This window comes from Sturnira hondurensis, unplaced genomic scaffold (assembly GCF_014824575.4).
Source record: "Sturnira hondurensis isolate 20B ecotype Veracruz unplaced genomic scaffold, ASM1482457v3 Scaffold0018337, whole genome shotgun sequence".
NCBI lineage: Eukaryota > Metazoa > Chordata > Mammalia > Chiroptera > Phyllostomidae > Sturnira > Sturnira hondurensis.
Window position 1 is genome coordinate 1,191,983 of NW_028090968.1, and position 21,122 is coordinate 1,213,104.

Below are 21,122 nucleotides of genomic sequence, written 5' to 3' on the forward strand. Positions count from 1 at the left end.
CCTAACAGCAGCTCCACCTTCCAGCCCTGCTTCCGAAACACCTGTCCCTCCCCCTTTGCCTGGGCCACCCAGGCCTCTGGCTGCAGCCTCTGAGCTGCCTGCAGAGGAAATGGTTTCCCTGCAGAAAAGGTTAGTAATACTGGCTCTCTGTACGTTTACACCCACCCTTTCTTTTTTTTTACTTTCCTTTTCTTCCTTTTTTTTTTAGAGTCACTTTTTTTCTTACCACTAGAGAATAAATTTGATGTGACTGGTGACTCTCAACAGAATTTTCCCTTTCAGCTGGCAGTGTAAAGGTGCACGAGGTTTTCATAAACGTGTGTATACTCTGGCGGGATGGAAGTAGAAGCTGTCCGATTTGAACTTTTTTTCAGTTTTCAGGCCTAAGCCTCACTCGGGCATAGGAAACCAGTTTCTAATATCGAAATTGTCCCGAGGCAGATTCCCATTTCCTATTGATTCCAGGCAAGTTTCCAATATTAGAATATTAAATTATACGGAGATTGCATCCCAATCCTCTATATATTTGATTTATTTGAAATGAATTTGAATCAAGGCAGCTTAAAAATAACTTTTATAGCATCTTTATGACTTGATACCATGGAGAAATAAATATGAAGCTAATGCCACAGAAGCCGTCCTCTGCTGATGCAGTGGCTGCTTTGGCTGGGAATTCTTCTAGAGGTTATTTAAGAAGATGCTTGTCATCGCCACACTGCAGTTCATAATTCAGAAACAATCTATATGTGATACTCAATTAAGGAACCATAGAGGCATGTTGGCCAGATGACTGATGAACAGTCCGAATGGAAATTCTGCACAGCTCTTGGAAAACACAGCTACAATCAATCCCCCATTGGGGAAACCACGGCTTATTAATACATTCCCTGCCTCCATCGAGTCGTGAATCAGTGCCTTCCTATCAAAAGCTTATAGAAAGCCCAGATGGGTAGAACTTCTTCTAAGTCCCTGGGGCCTGCTGGTGTGAAGGGGCAGGACCGTGACTGGGGCCAGAGCCAGCACCTGGGTCTGCGCCACTCCGGCAGTGAGCAGCTGGCTCTGCCCGGAGGGGGCCTTGCGGAGGGTGTGGAGCACCTGCTGTTCACTGAGTGCTTGTTACCAACATCCAGACTCTCCTCCAGACCTCCGCCTGTGAGGCAGATGTCGTCATTGTTGATCTTACAAAGGAAGAAATCAAGGCTCACACAGTCCAGTAACCTGCCACAGGTCCCCAAGGCCAGAACCTGCATCTGCAAGGCCAGTTGAGGGCTTGGGCTCTGACATCAGAGTAGCCACGTTCTGGTCCTGCCTGCCCTGGTTTCTTACCGTGTAACTTTGCTTTAGTTTCTTAACCTCCCCAGGCCTCTGTTTTCTTGTCTGTAAAATGAAGATGACTCAAGTCCTCAGGACAGAGGTCCATTGGAAGGGTTTAATGAGGTGATGGGTGAAAAGTCCTTTATATCCTGTTCTGTTCTCACCCCACTCGGCCTCAGTATTTGCCCTTCCTTGGGGCAAGACGAGGAGAATGTGATCCCACCCTTGCTGCAAGGTGGGAAATAGACGCAGAAAACCCCACTACCAAATACTCACCAGCCTTCTGCTTCTGGTTCCCACCCAGGAGGCGGCTTCCTCACTTCCCACCCTAGATCTCATCCCTGCGTTTCGGTTTTCACTAGGCTAACCAGAAATAACGTAGAGCTTTGAACTCTGCCCCAGAACCAAGAGAGTGGAGAGTTCCTCGTATGCTCCTACTTTCGAGGCAGACCCAAGTCTGTAAAGCGACTGGAAGCCTCAGCTCTGGCTTCGGAATTCCCACATAGCCTCCCTTCGTAAACTTACTACGTGATCATTGCATGCCTTCTCATTTAGGACCCCAAATGTCAAGTTCCTCATTGTAACGGGGGTGGGGGAACGCTCTTTCCCCAGAGGAGAGAAGGTTCAGGACACAATGGCTCTGCTCACTGACGGCCTCTTTCATCTTTATGTCTAGTTCTCTTCAGCTCATGTAAGAATCTGCTGCATTCATCGAATCTATAGATTGCTTTGGGTAGTATGGACATTTTGATGATGCTAATTCTTCCAGTCCGTGAACACCATGTATGCTTCCATTTAATTGTGTGTCTTCCTTAATTTCTTTCTTCAGTGTTGTGTAGTTCTCTGAGTACAGGTCTTTCGCTTCCTTGATTAGGTTTATTCCTAGGTACTTTATTTTTCTTGTTGCTATAGCAAATGGGATTTTCCCCCTAGTTTCTGTTTCTGATGTTTCATTGTTGATGTACAGAAATGCCTTTGATTTCTGAATATTGACTTTGTTACCCAGAACTGGAGAGCATTATGCTGAGTGAAATAAGCCAGGTGGCAAAAGACAAATACCATATGGTCTCACCTATAAGTGGAACCTAGTGAACAAAACAAACCAATGAGCAAAATAGACCCAGAGGCATCAAAATAAGGAACAGACTAACAGTGACTGGAGTGGAGGGGGTGGGGGGTTTGGGGGAAGGAAGGGGAAGGGTCTAGTTGAAGAACAGGTATAAATGGCCCATGGACATAAACCACAGGATGGGGGTCGACTCTGGGAGTTGGGGGTAGAAGGGGAAGGGGAGAGTAATGGGGGGAAATTGTGACAACTCTAATAGAACAGCAATTTAAAAAAAGAAGTCTGCATTCGGTCACATTTTCTGTGACTTGGGACATCAGCAGTAAATCGTGAGCCCTGGGGGCCTGGAGTGGGAAGATGGGCGGTCCACTGAGATCTGCCTGAAAGTTCCACTGGTCACTCAAACAATCCCACTAACGCTCCTGTCTCTGTGAATGCCAATTAATATGGCGTGAAATTTAAACGTAAATGAGTTTTCACAGCTAATTACAGCTAATGTGAGCTACTTTCAAAATTGCCAAACATTCCTTCCAGAATAGTACAGTTTGCAACTATGAATGAGGCATAAGGAGCCAAATTTCATAAACATAATTTAGCATACAACAAAATAATAGTGATGCTAAGTGCTTTCCAACTGCCTATTAGGAGCTCCTTGAGGCGGGACTAATAGCACACGCTCTCTTTGGGTCTCTGGCGGCCACAAGCCCTGAAACCCTGGGAAGGCGGCAGAGGAAGCCGTCGTTGTTTCCATGGCTCTTTGGTCCAGTGATCGGGGCCATTTACGGCTCCGTCTGCAGTGAGGGCCTGTGGAGCACCCGGCCTGGTGGTTCCGGTGGTTCCAGCTGCAGCTCTTGAAGGAACCACGCAGCTCAAGCCCTGGGGTGGTGGCATCTCCGTATAGTCAGTCATCCTTTTCCTTGTCCGTCTGTCACGCCACCACCTCTGTGCTGTCACCTCACCTTGATGTTTGTGATTGCCAGATCAATTCATGATTGCTGCAAACAGTATAGTAGTGAGAAAGACAAAGTGACGCCCCCCTCGCTGATCACACCCCACAGATCTCACCATGAAGGCACCTGTGTGAGGAGTTGAGCACAGATTTCTCTCCCATTCAGATGGGATGCACAAACGCTTTCACACATACCCCCTTACACACACTTTACTTATTAATTTTATTACAAAATCAGGATTACACACTTTCTTACATCTTTCTGTTCATACTGAGTATTTGGTGCCTTTCAATGTCAGTATATGTTAATTACCTCTTTTTTTTTTAAATCTATGTGCTATAATTTATCCAGTCTCCCGTAAATGCACATTACAAACAGTGCCTCAGTGAACACTGTACCATATTTTCTGCCCGCAAACACAGCACACCTGCGCCTGCCAACTCTCCGCCGGGTGTTCCTGGAGGGTAAATACCCGTGGAAACAGCAGCACTGGGCCAAGGGCACAATACAATGCGAGGAGGTAGTGTCCAGTCACACTCTGAAATGAGCTGTATCTGTTTATGTCTAATAATAGTGTTGGGCTGGCCAAATGGCCATTTAGGGGTTTTTTGTAAAAATAAAAGACATATTTTTCATTTTCACCAGTAACTACTGATTTGGATATTCTGAGTATGTCGGCTACTTCCCACTATTGGCTTCTAGTGGGTGGAAGCCAGGGGTGCTGCTAAACATCTTCCAGTGCATAAGACAGCCCCACAGCAAAGAATTATTTGGTCAAAATGTTAATAGTACCAAGAAACTTTGCAAACCACTTCTGACACGTTCAATCAGTCACGGTACCTTTTCCATACACTGCACAAATCTTGTTTTGCATTTCAGTTGTGTTTTTACCTTTCTTGAAATACTGAAGCATAATATGCCAAAAATGTTGCCTATTTTCTTCCATCTTCAATATTAAAATGGCTACACAAAAATCACCAAGTTTGATAAGTTTTTGTAATGCACACTGATGTGACAGCTGTCATAGTACAATAACAAAATTGTTTCGAATGAAGTTTAAGACAACTAAGCACTATACTACTAGGGCCATCTTATGGGGAAAATCCAAGTTGTTAGCCACCCCAGTAAATGGAAGTACTGTTTCTCTGTGCTGTAGGGGAACCTGGGTCACCTTCCTTTCCATCCCTAGTGGGTCCCAGGTCCTGCCACATGCTTGTGGCTATGGCCTCCAGTAGTCTGTCAAAAGTCTCCCAGAATCCTACTGACCAGCAGCAGCTGCTGTGAACATTTTGCACATACCTCCTCCTTGCCTTTTTGAATCGTTGTCAAGTGCAGAACAGTTCCATCACCACAAGGAACCCTCCTGTAGTCACACCCACTCCCAACTCCTTTCATTTCTGTTCCTAACTCCTAGCAACCATGTCTATCATTTTGTCATTTCAAGAATGCGACATAAATGGAACCACACAGTGTGAAACCTTTGTGGCTTTCTTTAATCGTTATACTTTCCTTGCTGTCCATTCAAGTTGTGTGTGTCAGTGGTTTCTTTTTATTGCTGAGTAGTAGTCCATGGTGTAGGCATCGTAGTTTAACCACTCACCCTTTAAAGCACTTGTTTCCATTTTTCTGGCTCTTACACCTAAAGCTGCCATGAATATCTGTGTACAAGTTTTTGAAAATAACTTTTTACTTCCCTGGCACAGATGCCCAAGAATTGTGTTGCTGGGTCATATGGCAATTGTTTGTTCAGTTTTATAAGAAACTGCTAAGACACTTTCACAGAGTGGCTGTATTTATTTATATTCCATCAGCCCTGTAAGAGTGATCCAGTTTCTGTGCACCAGAGCCAGCATTTGTGTTAGTAACGTTTTTAAATATTTTGGTTGGTTGGTTGGTTATTGTAGTTATCATGATTCCCCCACTCTCTGAAGATTAAAACTATGTATTCCCACTTCTACTGGAAATTAACATGAGTTTTTGAAATAAATTTTGGAACAATTTTAGAATTACATAAAAATTACAAATATAATATGAAGAATTCCCATAGACCCCATACCCGCTTTCTCCCACTACTAATACCTTATGCAGTGCGCTATACGAGGTCTGTCTGGAAAAGGTCCAGCCGTTGTTAACATAACGAACAGTTTGCACAACATCGATGTAACCTGGCAGCCGAGGAGAGTGGACTGGAATGTGCATGTGTGAACAATGACGACCTCACTGTACTTAGTGGAGATGGTAGACACCGTAAGTGAGCATGTGCACTGTGTGGCCATCGATTTCAGAATGACTGAGCAGTAGAGCAACAAATCTGCCTCAAATTTTGTGTTAAGCTTGACCATTCTGCTGTGGAAACTATTCAGATGATTCAGTAGACTTTCGGGGATGGTGCAATGAGTGCAGCACAAATAAAAGTGTGGCACGAATGCTTCAAAGATGGCTGAACATGTGGAACAAGCAGAACACCTGAGAATGCTGAACGTGACTCAGCCTTCCCAAAGACCGGATTTGGTGCTCTGTGACTCTGGCTGTTCCCAAAACTAAAATCACCATTGAAAGGAAAGAGATTTCAGACTGTCGATGAGATTCAGGAAAATATAACAGGGCAGCTGATCGCAGTGTTTTGAACAGTGGAAGAGATGCTGGGAGAACCGTGTGAGATCCCGAGGTGCCTATTTTGCAGGGGACCAAGGCATCACTGTCCTGTGTACAATGTTTCTGGTATCTTCTTCAGTAATTCCTTCTATTTTTCATTGGCCATGGCTGGATACTTTCTGGACAGGCCTCATATAAACTCCATAATCTCATTCCCTTACTTTTCACCTAGTATCTCTCTTCTGCTCAGGACCCCATCCAGTGTACCTACATTTTAAGTGTGGTACACTTTAAGTCATCCTACTTCCGTAGTCTCCTCTCGGCTGTGACAGTTTCTCAAACTTCCCTTGTTTTTAGTGACCTTGACTGTTTTGAGAAGCACCGGTCAGCATTTACAAAATGAATGTCTCTGTATTGGGATGTATCTGATGTTTTTCTCATGCTGGGGCTATGGGTCTGGGAAGACCACACAGGGGAAATGCCATTTCCATCCCAGTCATACTAAGGACGCATGCTGCCAACATGACCTGTTATCGCTGTCGGTGTTTGTTCGGTTTCCCCACTGTAAAGGTACTCTGGGGAGGAAGGCACTAGGGGTAGCCCCCACACACGTGTGGGCTGAGGAGTTCTGCTCCACCGCCTTGAGGGCCGAATGTCCATGTAAAGTATTTGTTCTTCAGTGTGGGAGCTTTGTGTCTATTTCCCACCTGCAGTTATCTATTTAATCATTTATATTAGCTGGACTCATGGATATTTTTATATTTTGAGTTATAAATTAATACTAGTTTTACCCTGACTGGCGTGGTTCAGTGGGCAGTTCTGGCCTTCGCATCCTCACACAACCAAAAGGAGGATAACACCCAATCTAAAATCAGTAAACAACCAAGGAATTAACGAAAAAAATCAGTCAGAACAACCAGACCAGTAAGGCTGCGGACAGCACAGGCGACTCAGATGAACTGCAGTCCCGCAGCATCCTTGGGGATGGGGCTGGCTACCTACCTCAGCGGGCTGCATGGGAGGGGCTGACTTAAGGAGAAACTGAGACTCAGAGCTGACTGTGGGCTATGGCTGGGGATGCTGCACTGTTCCCTCTCTGGCCCCTCCNAAAAAAATCAGTCAGAACAACCAGACCAGTAAGGCTGCGGACAGCACAGGCGACTCAGATGAACTGCAGTCCCGCAGCATCCTTGGGGATGGGGCTGGCTACCTACCTCAGCGGGCTGCATGGGAGGGGCTGACTTAAGGAGAAACTGAGACTCAGAGCTGACTGTGGGCTATGGCTGGGGATGCCGCAGTGCGAGATACTGCCAGGCTCACAGGAGAGTTCACTGAAAAGTGCGCCAGAGACAAGCAGGCGAGCTGCACTGTTCCCTCTCTGGCCCCTCCCACACAGGCTGTGCTGCAGCGCTGCAAAGAGGGTTGCCCAGCCTGGGTGAATACCTAAGGCCCCGCCCCCTTACAACCTATCAGCTATGCCAAGACAAAGACATAGGCCCAAATGAAAGACCACAGCAAAGCCTCAGAAAGAGAACTAAGCAAGGAGGAGACCTCCAGCCTATCTCATGGATAATTTAAAGCCCTGATAATCAAAATACTCACAGATCTGATTGAGCTTGGTTGAAAAATAAAAAAAACAAATGGAGGATACCCAATGTGAAATTTCAGAGAGCCAACAGTGACTGGAAGGAAACCAGGACTCAAAGCAACGATTTGGAACAAAAGACAGAAATAAACATCCACCCAGGAGAAAAGGAAGAAACAAGAATTCAAAACAACGAAGAGAGGTTTAGGAACCTCTGGGACAACTTGGAATGTTCCAATATCCATATCATTGGGGTACCAGAAGAAGAGGAAGAACAAGAAACTGAAAATGTATTTGAAAAAAAATGAAGGAGAACTTCCCCAATCTGGCAAAGGAAATAGACTTCCAGGAAGTCCAGGAAGCTCAGAGAGTCCCAAAGAGGTTGGACCCAAGAAGAAACACACCAAAGCACATCATAATTACATTTCCCAAGATTAAAATGAAGGAGAGAATTCTAGAAGCAGCAAGAAATAAGGGGACAGTCACCTACAAAGGAGTTCCCATCAGACTGTCAGCTGATTTCTCAAAAGAGACCTTCCAGGCAAGAAGGGGCTGGAAAGAAGTATTCCAAGTCATGAAATCCAAAGACCTACATCCAAGATTGCTCTATCCAGCAAAGCTATCATTTAGAATGGAAGGACAGATAAAGTGCTTCTCAGATAAGATCAAATTCAAGGAGTTCATCATCACCAAGCCCTGATTATATGAAGTGTTAAAGGCACTTATCTAAGAAAAAGAAGATGATCAAAAATTTGAACAGTGAAAGGACAACAAACTCACAGCTATTAACAACTGAACCTAAAAAAAAAAACCAAACAAACCCCAAAACAAAAGCAAACAACCAGAACAGGAATAGAATCGGAGAAATGGACATCACACAGAGGGAGTTCAGTGGGGAGGGGGAAGGGAGGAACGGGTGGGGAAAGATACAGGGAAGAAGCATAATTAGTAGGCATAAAGTAGACAGGGAAAGATAAAAATGGTATAGGAAATGGAGGACTCGAAGACGTTATATGTATGACCCATGGACATGAATTAAGGGGAGGTGTGGAATACTAGAGAGTTGTGGGGCAGGGTAGGGGGGAGATAAAGGGGGGAAACTGGAAAAACTGTAATAGCATAATCAATGAAAATACTTTGAAAAAAACATGTGCAAATTTTGCATTACTGTATGTTTTTATTTCCCTTAACTATAGAACTAGGAGTGACATTGCTGGGCTGTGCAGTAACTGTGTGTTTAACATTTTGAGGAACTGTCAAAGTGTTTTTCCAAAACTGCTGCACCATTTTGCATTCCCATCAGCACTGTATGGAGGTTCCAATCTCTCCAAACCTCTGTGAACACTTTATTTTCTGTCTTTTTTATTATAGCCATTTTAGTGGGTGTGAAGTGGTGTCTCATCATGATTTTGATTTGCATTTCCCTAATGGTTGATGATGCTGAACATCCTTTTATGTGCTTATTGGTCATTTGTATATATCTTCTTTGGAGAGTGTTTGTTCATATTCTTCGCCCATTTGTTGATTTGGGTATTTCTGTGGGGGGGGCGGGGGGCACAGAAGTGTGTATTTCCTCAGCCCCAGTGACAAAAGAACAATGATTTGGGTGGGGGTCAGGGGGTAGGACAGCTATTAAACATACTGAAGAAACCACACAGGCCTGAAGAAACTGTTCAAAGGAAAAATGGAATAGAATTATATCATGAAATAGAATCCTACTTCTGATAAAACACAAATCAGCTTGAATTTATGAATAATCAGTAGGACTCAAAATGACTATTTTCAGTTGCAATCTCATTCTTAATACTCTCCCAGAATCCTTACTCCTGGGAGAGGCAGAGCAAATATGGCCAAAGGGTTCAGAACCTTTCTTTCCGACAATTACCCCATCAGCCTCGGAAGGTAATTGAAGGTTTAGCTGTGGCAGCTTCCAAGCTCCAGAGTCAGTGCTTTCCACTCTCTCTTGCTCTCCATTTTAGCTGATCTAATGAACGCTTCTGACATCACAGTTGAAACCCCTCAAGACAAACCAGAGTAAGAAGTCCCATTTATGTCCCTGCTAGGTTCAAAACTATGTTTCTTTTTAAAGGAGTTGCATATCCTGTTATGCACGGTTATCAACTGTGATGAAATCAAGGTTGTGAAGAACTGACAAGTGTCTGGACCTCTTAATGTGCAAAACCAAATAATTCCTAAAAGAGTTGCAATCTTTTATAAATGGCCTGTAAATTTTCCTGCAAATACCAAAGTATTTGATGAAATTATTAAAGCCTATATTTAATACAGTACATAGGAAAGGCAGGGGCGAGGGGTACCTGATTTGAGACCTACCTTAGCTGATTTCTGACCCTTTTCGGTGACTCTGAATCGTGCTCTGGGAGCCTGTGCATTTCCTGTCCCCTAATGGTGGCCACGGGCCTTTCTGGTTATTTCTTTTTATTTTTGAATTCTGAGAGTTCTTTTATGGTCTGCATATATTAGACCGTGATCAGATATAAGATTTGCAAATGTTTTCTCTCATTCCATGGGTTATGTTTTCATTTTTTGATAATGTTCTTTTTCAATTTTTATGAAAAGAAGTTCATTATATTAAGAGTGAAATTCAACTTTTTTTATTCCCATCTCTCCACTCCCCTTGATCTTTGGCAACCCTCAACTTTTTCCCTGTGTCTGTAGGGTCCGTTTCTGTTTTGGTTTTCCTTTTATTTTTATATTTTAGATTCCACATATAGGTGAAATCATGTGGTATTTGTCTTTTTCTGCTTCACTTGTATATCTGAATAATGTTCCATTGTGTGTGTGTGCATGTGTGTGTATATCTTCACATCTTTATTAATCTATTGATGGACATCTAGGTTGCTTTCATTCTTGACTATTACCAGTAATAATGCAATGAACATAGGGATGCGTATATCTTTTTGAATAGGTGTTTTTTTCCTTTGGATAACAGCCCAGAGGTGGAATTGCTGGATCATACAGCCCCTCTATTTTTCATTTTTTGAGGACACTCCATACTGTTTTCCGCAGGGCCTGCACTGATTTACACTCCCACCGACAGTGCACGAGGGCTCCCTCTCCACATCCTCACCAACACGTATTTGTTGGCTCTTTGATGGTAGCCATTCTGAGCAGCGTGAGGAGGTGTCTTGTGCATGAGGTTGTCTGCATGAGGTTTAGTCCCTCATGACTAGTGATGTTGAACATCTTTTCTTTGTTTGTTGGCCACCTCTATGTCTTCTTGGGAGAAATGTCTATTCAGGTCCACTTTCCATTTCTTAATTGGATTGGATTGTTTAGGTGTTAAGTTATATGAGTTCCTTATATCTTTTAGACATTAACCCCTTAATATCATTAACAAATATCTTCTTCCATTCAGTAGATTGTCTTTTTGTTTTGTTGGTGGTGTCCTTCACTGTGCAAAAACTTTTTAGTTTGATGAAGTTCCATTTGTTTATTTTTCTCTTTTGCTTCCCTTGCTTGATGAGACATAGCAAAAAAAATATTGCTAAGAGTTTATTGCTTATGTTTTTTTCTAGGAGTTTTAGGGTTTCAGATCTTAACCCTTTAGGTCCTTACTTCATGTTGTGTTTATTTTTATATGGTATAAGAAGGTGATCTAGTTTCATATTTTTGCATATATCTGTCCAGTTTTCCCAAAGCTGCTTGTTGAATAGGCTATCTTTACCTCATTGAATATTCTTTCTTCCTTTATTATAGATTAATCATTCATGTAAGCAAGGATTTATTTCTGGGCTCTCTATTCTATTCCATTGATCTATGTATCTGTTTTTATGCTGTTTTGATTATTGTAGTTTTCTAGTATAGCTTGATGTAATGGAGCATCATACCTCCCACTTGGTACTTTCTCAAAATTTCTTTGGCTATTTGGGATCTTTTGTGGACCCATATAAAAATTTTAGGATTTGTTATTTTAATTCTGAGAAGAGTATCATTGGTATTTTAATAGGGATTGCATTGAATCTATACATTACTTTAAGTAGCAAGGACAGTTTAATAATATTAATTCTTTCAGTCCATGAACAAGGTATACCCTTCAATTTATTTGTGTCTTCATTTAGTGAAGTTTTAGAAGGGGTAAACTTTTAGTCTGTATGTCCAAACATGTATTTATTTTGCCTTAAACTTGAGTGATGGTTTAACTAGGTATAAAATTTAAAAATTTGAAAACTCAGCATTTTGAAGGTGTAACTCCTTGATTCTGCTATTGCTGGGATGCCCATTGTCTAATTGTCTGTCCTTCAAAACATTTTACCTCGTTATCTTAAATTTTTCCTCTTGGATGCCCCACAATTTTATTATGATATGGAAAATCCTCATCTGTTATTTATTCAGTAGTCTTACTACTATTTCCTCCTTTCTCCTGTCTGAGTTTCTCTTAAGCATCCATTGATACCTCTTAATCTGCTCTTCGGGTTCTTCGATTGTTGTATCACTTGTGTCTGGATCTCCGTGTTATGTTCTGGTTCATTTCCTCAACTCTACCTTCTAACTCACTAACACCACGAGAGGACCTGTCTGACACCTCAGCCCAACACCGCCCTAGCCCCAGGCGTCAGGCAACAGCAGTTCTCTTCAGTCTCCTCCCATAAACAGAGCCCCTCCTGCCACCTCTGTTTCAAACAGGGCCAGTCAGTCCCGACTATCTTATAATAAGAGCTCAACTCCTAGAAACATTATAACCCCACTCATTACTCTGCCTTCCTGTTTTGTTTCTGGTCCATAGCACTATTTATTTTGATGCTCAGACTACTTCTGCCTTTGGGGTATTTTTTAATGTTTTATCCATCATTGCTTTAGGGTTGGAGTGGACGATGTACATTAAATATTGCACATACTGTGCTCTCTTGACTAGAACACCATAAAGGTTAATTTTTTTGTAGACATATAACTTGGATTATATGGCTACTCATATTGCCCTCGAAACATTTCCTTCAGCCTTCTTTGTCTCTCCCAAAGTCATTCACCTTCTCTTCCTTCTCTGTTCTTCTTCCCTCATACTTTCCAGTACTAGTTATGAGAAACATGTAACATGTTGTACATATGAGTTATCCTTGAAAGGATTCTGGATGTCACATGTGCTGTCCTCTTATTTGTTATATACTGAATAATAGGATGCAGTTAATACAATGCATTGTTCAAACAAGAAAACATTGGAGCCCTCAGTTGACCTAAATGGAAATTTTCCTATTTTTTTTCCTTCCCTGCAGGTGTCAAAGCTGTGTTCTCAGGCCACTACCACAGGAATGCCGGGGGCACCTACCAGAACCTTGACATGGTAGTGTCATCTGCCATTGGGTGCCAGCTGGGCAAAGATACCCATGGGCTCCGAGTTGTGGTGGTCACTGCCGAGAAAATCGTTCATCGGTACTACAGTTTAGATGAGCTGAGTGAGAACGGAATAGAAGATGACCTTATGGATTTAATGAAGAAAAAATGATTGCCGTTATGATCCATTCACTTTTCACTTCCACTATTTTTTAATTTTTGCCAGAAGGAGCAGCTGCAGACAACCACTTATTGAATATAAAAATATATCAAGCAGATTTGTGAATGTATGCCCTTTTGCATAATTCAGAGAGCTGGGTCCTATTCTAAATTACATTTGAGATAGAAATGCCCTCCCTTTAAAAGAGAGAAGAGGATGGGGGTTGGAGCCTGGGAATAAAAGAATAAATAATATTGCAATATCTCCGCATGAGTGTTTGACTAAACTCTCCTAATGATGTGTTCCTCAACTTTCTCAAGTTCTCTGCTTTGGAATCAGATTGTTTTCTCGTAGCATATGGTGGATGTCTACCTATGGGCCTCGACCCCACCTTGGCAACCAAGTGCAATCTTTGATAATTCCTTGAACAAACTGCATGGGATCACGTTAAATTGTAGGCGTGATTCCCATGCTTGGCAGATCAGAGGTCATCACCATTCCCTCCTAACACAACAATTGTGACCTAGTACCAGAGCTGTGTAGACTCATTTTAACAAGGACTTGGGTGGCTGACGTTTGCTGTTCAATGTGGAGACTTCTCTGGTTACTGGTGATGCGGTGGGTAGAAGTCAAAGCTTGAGTTGGCCTTCTCAGTGACGGGAAAAGTCAACTTTGCACACGAATTAGCCATTTATAAAAGCCTCACCCAACAGACTAGAACCAGGGCCCCGACGTGCCTCCTCTGCTGTCGCTCGGCAGCTGCTGGTGTGTCCGCTCACCGTGGCTGCTGCAGCAGCTCCGCAGGTGGGTGTCCTGCGGCCAGAGCGACCCTCCCTTCACGAGACTCTTCACCGTGTCTACTTTGACGGAGAAAGTGGGAGTTGATGCAAGAGTTCTCAAAGCAGAAATTTCAGTGAGGCAAAAACCGAGTTTAGCCGCTGCATTGGACTTGGCACCCACTTTGGTTAAATGCACCGGTGCAGTGGAGCATGTCCGGTTAAAATCAGCGTTGCTGGCACGCAGTCAGTCTGCTTTGCTGCGTCTCCTGCGCACTCCTGACCGCCGTGTCATTTCATCCTCATTGTGGGCTTCAGCAGTTGCCCTGACAGACAAGGAGCGTAGGTGCCGCCCGTGCTGCCAGGACACCCCACAACCTTACGCAGCAGTAGCCAGCTACCCCGCAACGTACAGCCTTTGACGGCTGGCAGCTTACCAATGAGCTGCAAAACACATTAAATTAAAAGACTTTCTTGTTAAGAAGTTTTAGTCAACGTAGCAAAACCATGAGAAATTAAATAGAAAGATAATTGGATATGTAAATTCATGAGGAACAAAAGATAAAAAGTTAATTACACTAGAGATTGGTGACACATCAGAGCTCACTGTTATGTGGCACAAGAAAATTAAAAGTTTTCAAAATTAGAATGCTCTTGTTTTAGGGTTTTGCTACATTCTTGCGTTGTATTCATTTTTCTTTACAACAGGTGCGGATGTGAGAGTTCAAGAGGAGGAAGTTCAGGAAGTGGCATAACTAATAAGCCCCAGGTGTGAGGCACGGGCTGTGGTGACACTCTGAGCGTCAGCTGCCACGACCGTGAACCAGGATCCGGGGCGCAGGTTAGGGCCCCCGCGGGGACGTGGGGCGAGTTCCGTCGCCGCGGGCTGATGGGGCCGTGTTCCTTGTGTTGTGTGGCACTCGAGTTCTGGGGGGAGGGTTCAGAGATAATGAATGGAAATTAAACTTACTGAGCCTCCTTCCCCAAAACCTAGTAAGTGTAAGAATTGATTCAAAACACAGCAAGAATATGCTAAGAATAGGAAACCAAGTGGAATTCTCACCATTTTTAAAGTAACCAAACAGCAATGTTCCCAATGGTGAGATGTTCAGAAAGAAGTTAGGGAATGATTCTGTAAATAAGCATGTATCGTTCTAATAGTAAGTACTAATGTATTTATTTATGATTCCTTTTTCTTAAAAAAAGAATATTAAACAAGTGTCTTATGCTGTGAAAAACAAGAAAACACACAGTGATCCTAAGAACTACGGTTTCCGAATGCTCCTTTTGTGCCAGGTGCTGTTGTTCAGAGCGGTGGTGCGGCCTGGCCGAGGTCGTGCAGCTTATCTGCGGGCAAGGGAGGGTCGGGATGGGAGCGGTTGGCTGCGAAGCTCATGCTCCTTGACACTGTCCTCTCTTTCCTGGAAAATGTTTTTGATGAGTGAGACTTTGTACCAGCTCAGCCCAGGGCAACACTACAGTATTCAGCACCTTTGGCTATCTTTCCTGGACGAGAACCCAGTGTTAGCTGGAGGGCCTGGGACTTCATCCCTGGGTTTGTGAAGCCTAGGCCAGGCCCAGAGTCCCTTCTCTGCGCTGCGCCAGGTTCACGGTGGCAAAGTGTGTCCAAGGGGCAGAATGTTCCAGATGGGGAATTTCACTGGAGGGCGCTGGAAAACAGAAATGAAGCACTATGGCCCCAGGACACAGCTCCGCCCACACGGTGAAGGCAGTAAACACCTGACCGATGACACTGCACTTCGGCTTTATAGTTCCCAACCCGGGGGTGGGAATGTGACCTTCTCTCAAGAAAGGAGTGCTACCTAATTCTTGCTCCCCCCTCCCAATTAATCATTTTAATTGGAAAAATTAGGGGCTGCCCAAAGGGAAAGGTGGTTTAGAGTGATCTGCAGTTGGGTTGTCAAGACTCAAAAGAGCAAGTTTGCAGCCAAGGAAAGATGATCATCAAATTGCATTCACTGTTTCCAATAAATAAGTTTATCTCTAGCCTTTAATCATGTTTTTCCTGAGCCTGGAGACCAGTAAACTTTACAGAACTAGCAAACAGACAGAACATTTCATAACATCTTGTGCTTCTCAGTGTTACCAGATCGTTAGTCCCTGAGACTTACAAGGCAAACACACCGTTTACCTGACATGCCTGCAAAAGATACCAAGTTATATATAGCTGTAGAAGCTATATTTACATAATACAGTCTAATGTCACAGTCTGTTTTCTAATGTGAAATCTTTTGAGAAAAGGTAGCAAAGACATCATTTGCATTTATTTGAACTCTTAAAATGTATTCCCCAAGCAGCGTCTAGAACAGCGTTGTGCAGTCATGAAGCTAAGTGGCAACACTGGATTGAGCTGGGGTGGGGGAGGCGATTGAGGAGTAAATTGTCACGGCAAGTTCTGTGGAAAGCTTTGTGTAATAGACACCACGGGTTTCTTGTTGTGATGACCTTAACAGTTTTGGTTGCACATGCAAGAGGTTTTATGGATGTAAAGAAAGTTGACTGAATACAAATAATTACAAGATACTTTCCATTATTCTTCATTATTCTGATGCTTGTCTTTAAAAAGTAATTTTCTTCAATAAAGTAACTTTGCACCTCACGTAGACGAAAGTCCAGACACCTCCCTGGGGCTTTCCGGGCCCTGCTACTAGGCCTCAAACCCACCTTGCGGCTCTGTACTGCCTGGCCCTCGCTGANTGAGCTGGGGTGGGGGAGGCGATTGAGGAGTAAATTGCCACGGCAAGTTCTGTGGAAAGCTTTGTGTAATAGACACCACGGGTTTCTTGTTGTGATGACCTTACCAGTTTTGGTTGCACATGCAAGAGGTTTTATGGATGTAAAGAAAGTTGACTGAATACAAATAATTACAAGATACTTTCCATTATTCTTCATTATTCTGATGCTTGTCTTTAAAAAGTAATTTTCTTCAATAAAGTAACTTTGCACCTCATGTAGACGAAAGTCCAGACACCTCCCTGGGGCTTTCCGGACCCTGCTACTAGGCCTCAAACCCACCTTGGGGCTCTGTACTGCCTGGCCCTCGCTGACTATCCCACTGCCCTTTGTGCTTGGTGTTTCCGCTGATAGAAATTAGCTTCTTTTTTAAAAACTCATTTATTTATTTATTTGTTTATTTTAGAGAGAGAGGAAGAGAGGGAGAGAAACATCCATGTGCAAGAGAAACCATTCAGTTGCCTCTCAAATGACCCCAACTGGGATCTGGCCCTCAACCCAGATATGTGCCCTGACTGGGAATCGAACTGGTGACCTTTTGATTTGCAGTACAGTGCCCAATCCACTGAGCCACACTACTCAGGGGGGAGTTAGCTTCTTGTCATCATTTTAATCTTAGCTCAAAAATCACCCCTCAGAGTGGCCACCCCTCACCGCCCTGCCTGTGGTCGTGCTCCTCATCCCCAGGTATCACCTCCTCGCTCCCTTGTCTGTCTCCCTCACAGCGCCTCGGGAGGAAATCTCGTTTCATGCTCTGGTGTGTGTCCCCTACCAGGAGGCAAGGTCCAGAACAGCAAGGGTGTCTTCCGTCTCCCCTGCTGTCTTCCCAGGGCCCAGAGCTGTGCCTGGGCCACAGGGTAGCTGCTCAATGGATACTTGGCGATGAGTGAGGAATAAAGTGATCAAAGATGCGCTCATATAGCAGTACTACTCACCACTGTGAGCACTCAGTACGGGGGAGGGGAGGGGGTCGGATTCCTAAGTCTGGTGGTACTTCTTCCGGGATTGTCCTCAAATTTAGGTATTGCCAATGGGTCAAACACATGAGTAGTTCTCCGCTCACGTAGAGGAACTGCGGGTAATGTGAGAAGTGTTTTTGCCTTCGTGTTGCTACACCAGCTCACTGAACCAGTACTACACCTGTTCCCAAATCGGATGAGTCCCGAGGAAGGGCTGAGTCTGGACTTAAGCTCACATGGGAGTATGTAAAACAGATGGCTAGGATACATGCAACTATAAAACTCAGAAGACAGCAAAAAAAAATGTTTCTTGGAAGTGCTTCCCAGATCGGTTATGTGAATGAATGGGATTCCTGAGAAAACTGAGCAGCACCAGAAGAGACCTCAGGACAGGACTTTAAAGCAGACCTTTAGGGAACTTCTACGTTTCGGCAAAGAGAAAGATGGAAGCCACAAAAGGAGTGAAGGGAAATCTTTTTTAAAGTTCAGACTGAACAAGCAGGAAAAGGAATTGGCTTCACCGGAAGTTTGGTGATCTAAGCCCCCACAGACCAGCCCAGCTCCAGCAGATAACTATAAACTTAAAACTGCCTAGTGGTTCAGAGAGTGAGCAAAAGCAGGAGCTCAAAACCCCTCTCTGCCCCACACCCACACACACTGCCCTGAGGGCAGACCACTGCTGCCAAGCAGCACCTCGGGTGGGAGCCAGTTTTGTCAAAAAGACCCATCTGTCTAAGCCCAGGTCACTGGAGAGTGAGCAGTCCCCTAATTTTGTATGTGGACTTCACACAGATCTCTGGTCTACATGTAAGTGTGCATGAGCAGAACAGATACAGCAGCAAAAGCTTAAAGCATTGAACCAAGATTTGTATGCCTGCCCAGAGCTAGCAACAGAGAATTTACTTACCATTCGAGCCTAATCAAGTTGCCTGTTCAAGCCAAAACCTTGACATTCGAGAATATGACAGAATCCCAATTCTTCACAACTTAACGTGAGTAATGCCAAGGATACAATTCAAAATCACCTGGTATACAACAACAACAAAAATAAAGAAAAATGTATGCCATGGCTGGTGTGGCTCAGTGGATTGAGTGCGGGCCTGTGAACCAAAGGGTCACCGGTTCGATTCCCAGTCAGGTCACATGCCTGGGTTGCAGACCAGTAGGGAGCATACAAGAGGCATACAAGAGAGGGAGCAACCACACATTGGTGTTTCTCTCCCTCTCTTTCTCCTTCCCTTCCTCTCTCTAAAAATAAATAAAATCTTAAAAAAAAAAGAAAATGTGAATCACCCTCAAAGGAAAAATTCTCAAACCCTAAGATGTCACATGTTGAAATTATCACGCTAGGGCAGTAAAGCATCCATTAATAAAAAATTCTAGAAATAAATGAAGAGAAAGGATATTTCATCTGAGAAATAGACAATGTAAAAATAATAAAATGGAAATTTCAAAACTAAAAATATATGATATCTGAAAATTTTTAATTAGCTGAATGTTATCACTGCTTTAATAACAGTGAAAACAAGAGAGGAGAGAGTCAGTGAACATGAAGATAAAATGAATAGAAGTTGTCTAACTTAAATAGAAAGAGAAAAGGGTTGGGAACGCTGAACAAGCCTCGGGGGCCTGTGGGGCAATGTTTGGAGGGCGAACTGCAGGGAGGAAAAGACGGAGCAGATACATAATTGAAGAAATTACAGCCACCAGCTTCCCCTATTTGGTAAAAGACACAAAGTTACCAATTCCAGATATTTACCAAATGCAAAGAACACAAACCATAAGACAAAATATTGCTAAATCAGACTTTATAAAGATTCCACTCTTCAAAAGACATCACTAAGAAATGAAGGGCAAGCCATAGGCCAGAAAGTTGTATTTGCAACACATTTACTGGATCAATGGCTTGTATCCAGAATATGTAAAGAACTTGTAGAACTAAATTAGAAGAAAATGATACTTAATTTTTTAAAAGTGGGCAAAATATTTGAACAGACACTTAATAAAAGAAAATATATGAGTGGCCAATAAGCACATGCAGAATACCCAACATCGCAGCCAGTGTGGAAGTGCCAGTCAAAACCACAATGAGATGCCATCTGTCACTCCGTAGAATGGCTACATTGGAAAAGACTGACAATACCAAATGTTGATGAGAATTTGGTACAACTCTGACTGTAACATTGTGATTCACATTAAGAAATATTTATTTGCTCGTTTCTGTCTCTGGCAGAGTTTCTAAAACCCTTGGAATTTTTTAAGTGATGAGATAGGTAAAGGTGCTTTTTGTTATTCACAACAAGCCCCTCTCCACCACACCTGAGTTTATGTTAATGAGGTGACTTTTGGGGAGGCCCCTAAGGATGAGGACTGGTTGCCAGGGGAACCAACCAGTGATTAAAGCAGAGATTTTCAACCTTTTAAATCTCAGGGCACACATAAACTAATTACTAAAATTCTGCAGCATACCAAAAATAAATACGATTTGCCAATCTGACAAAAATAGATATAATTTTGATTCATTTATATAAGGCAGCTATTTCATTGGCTACTGTCATTTTTCTTGAGAATCTAAGAGAAGAGAGGTCAGTGCCCCTGACTAAATAGTCAGGTACTGCATGTTTTAAAAGTTCTTCAGGCACACTGATAGAAAATCGCTGGATCAGGGGTTTGGAAATTTTAGCCACATCACCCATCCTCTGGGGAAGGCAGAAGGGCTGGAGATTGAATGATCAGTAATGACCAATGATTTAATAAGTTATGCCTATGCAATGAAGCCTCCATTTTAAAAAGATGGGGTTCAGAGAGCTTCCAGGTTGGTGAGCACGTGGAGGTCTGGGGAGAGGGATGCACCTGAAAAGGGCGTGGCTGCGCCTCACCCCTTCCCACGTGCCCTGTGCATCTCCTCCACCTGACTGTTCCTGAGTTGTGTCCTTTTATAACAAACTGCTAGTGTAGTAAGTAAAATGTACCCCTGAGTCCTGTGAGCCACCTTAGCAGAGGAGTCTGACGAGGGGCCTGTGGGAACCTCTTACCTATAGCAGGTCATTTAGAAGCACAGATGACAGCCTGGAGTTGCAATTGGCCTCTGAAGTGGAGGGTGGGAAAACAGGCCTGGGGGACTCAGCCCTTAACCTGTGGGACCTGATGCTGTCTCTAGGTGGTGTCAGAATTGAGCTAAGTCCTAGGAGACCCAGCAGGGGCAGCAGAACTGCCCGGTTGGGGCGGGGGAACATTCGTGACTAGAAGCGCCAGAAGGGAAGTACTCCCCGCGTAGAGAGTAAAGAGAAAGGAGACTTTTTCCTGCACATTAATTCATACATTCCTGGTGAGACTATACATGGTACAACCATGTTAGAAAACGGTTGGGCCGGTTCTTAAAAAATCAAACTCCGACATACGACCCAGTAATTCCACTCCTAGAGATTTATTCTATGTACCCAAGGAAATGCAAACTCATGTCCACCAGGAATAACCTGAAGGCCCATCAATACCTGAATGGACAAGCAAAGGGTGGTCTGTTTCACATCGGGATAGCTCAGCGCTACGAAGGAGGAGCTGTTGGTAAAGGCAAACCACGGATGAACCTCAAACCTGCTGTGCACACACAGACTTACAGTGACAGGCGGATCAGCGGTTGTCTGGGAACGGGTGGGGGAGGGAAGCCCCGAGAAGGC

General features: G+C 43.6%; 1 protein-coding gene across 1 annotated transcript in view; it reads left to right on the top strand.

Annotated features, from left to right (window-relative positions):
• The window catches only part of CPPED1 (calcineurin like phosphoesterase domain containing 1), a 128,051-nt gene extending 114,839 nt beyond the window's left edge, over nt 1–13,212 (top strand). Inside the window, exon 4 of the mRNA XM_037069003.1 lies at nt 12,739–13,212. Coding sequence (XP_036924898.1) covers nt 12,739–12,968 — 230 coding nt within the window. The 3' untranslated portion in view covers nt 12,969–13,212. The remainder of the gene's footprint in view (nt 1–12,738) is intronic.
• Nucleotides 13,213–21,122: the final 7,910 nt, after the last annotated feature.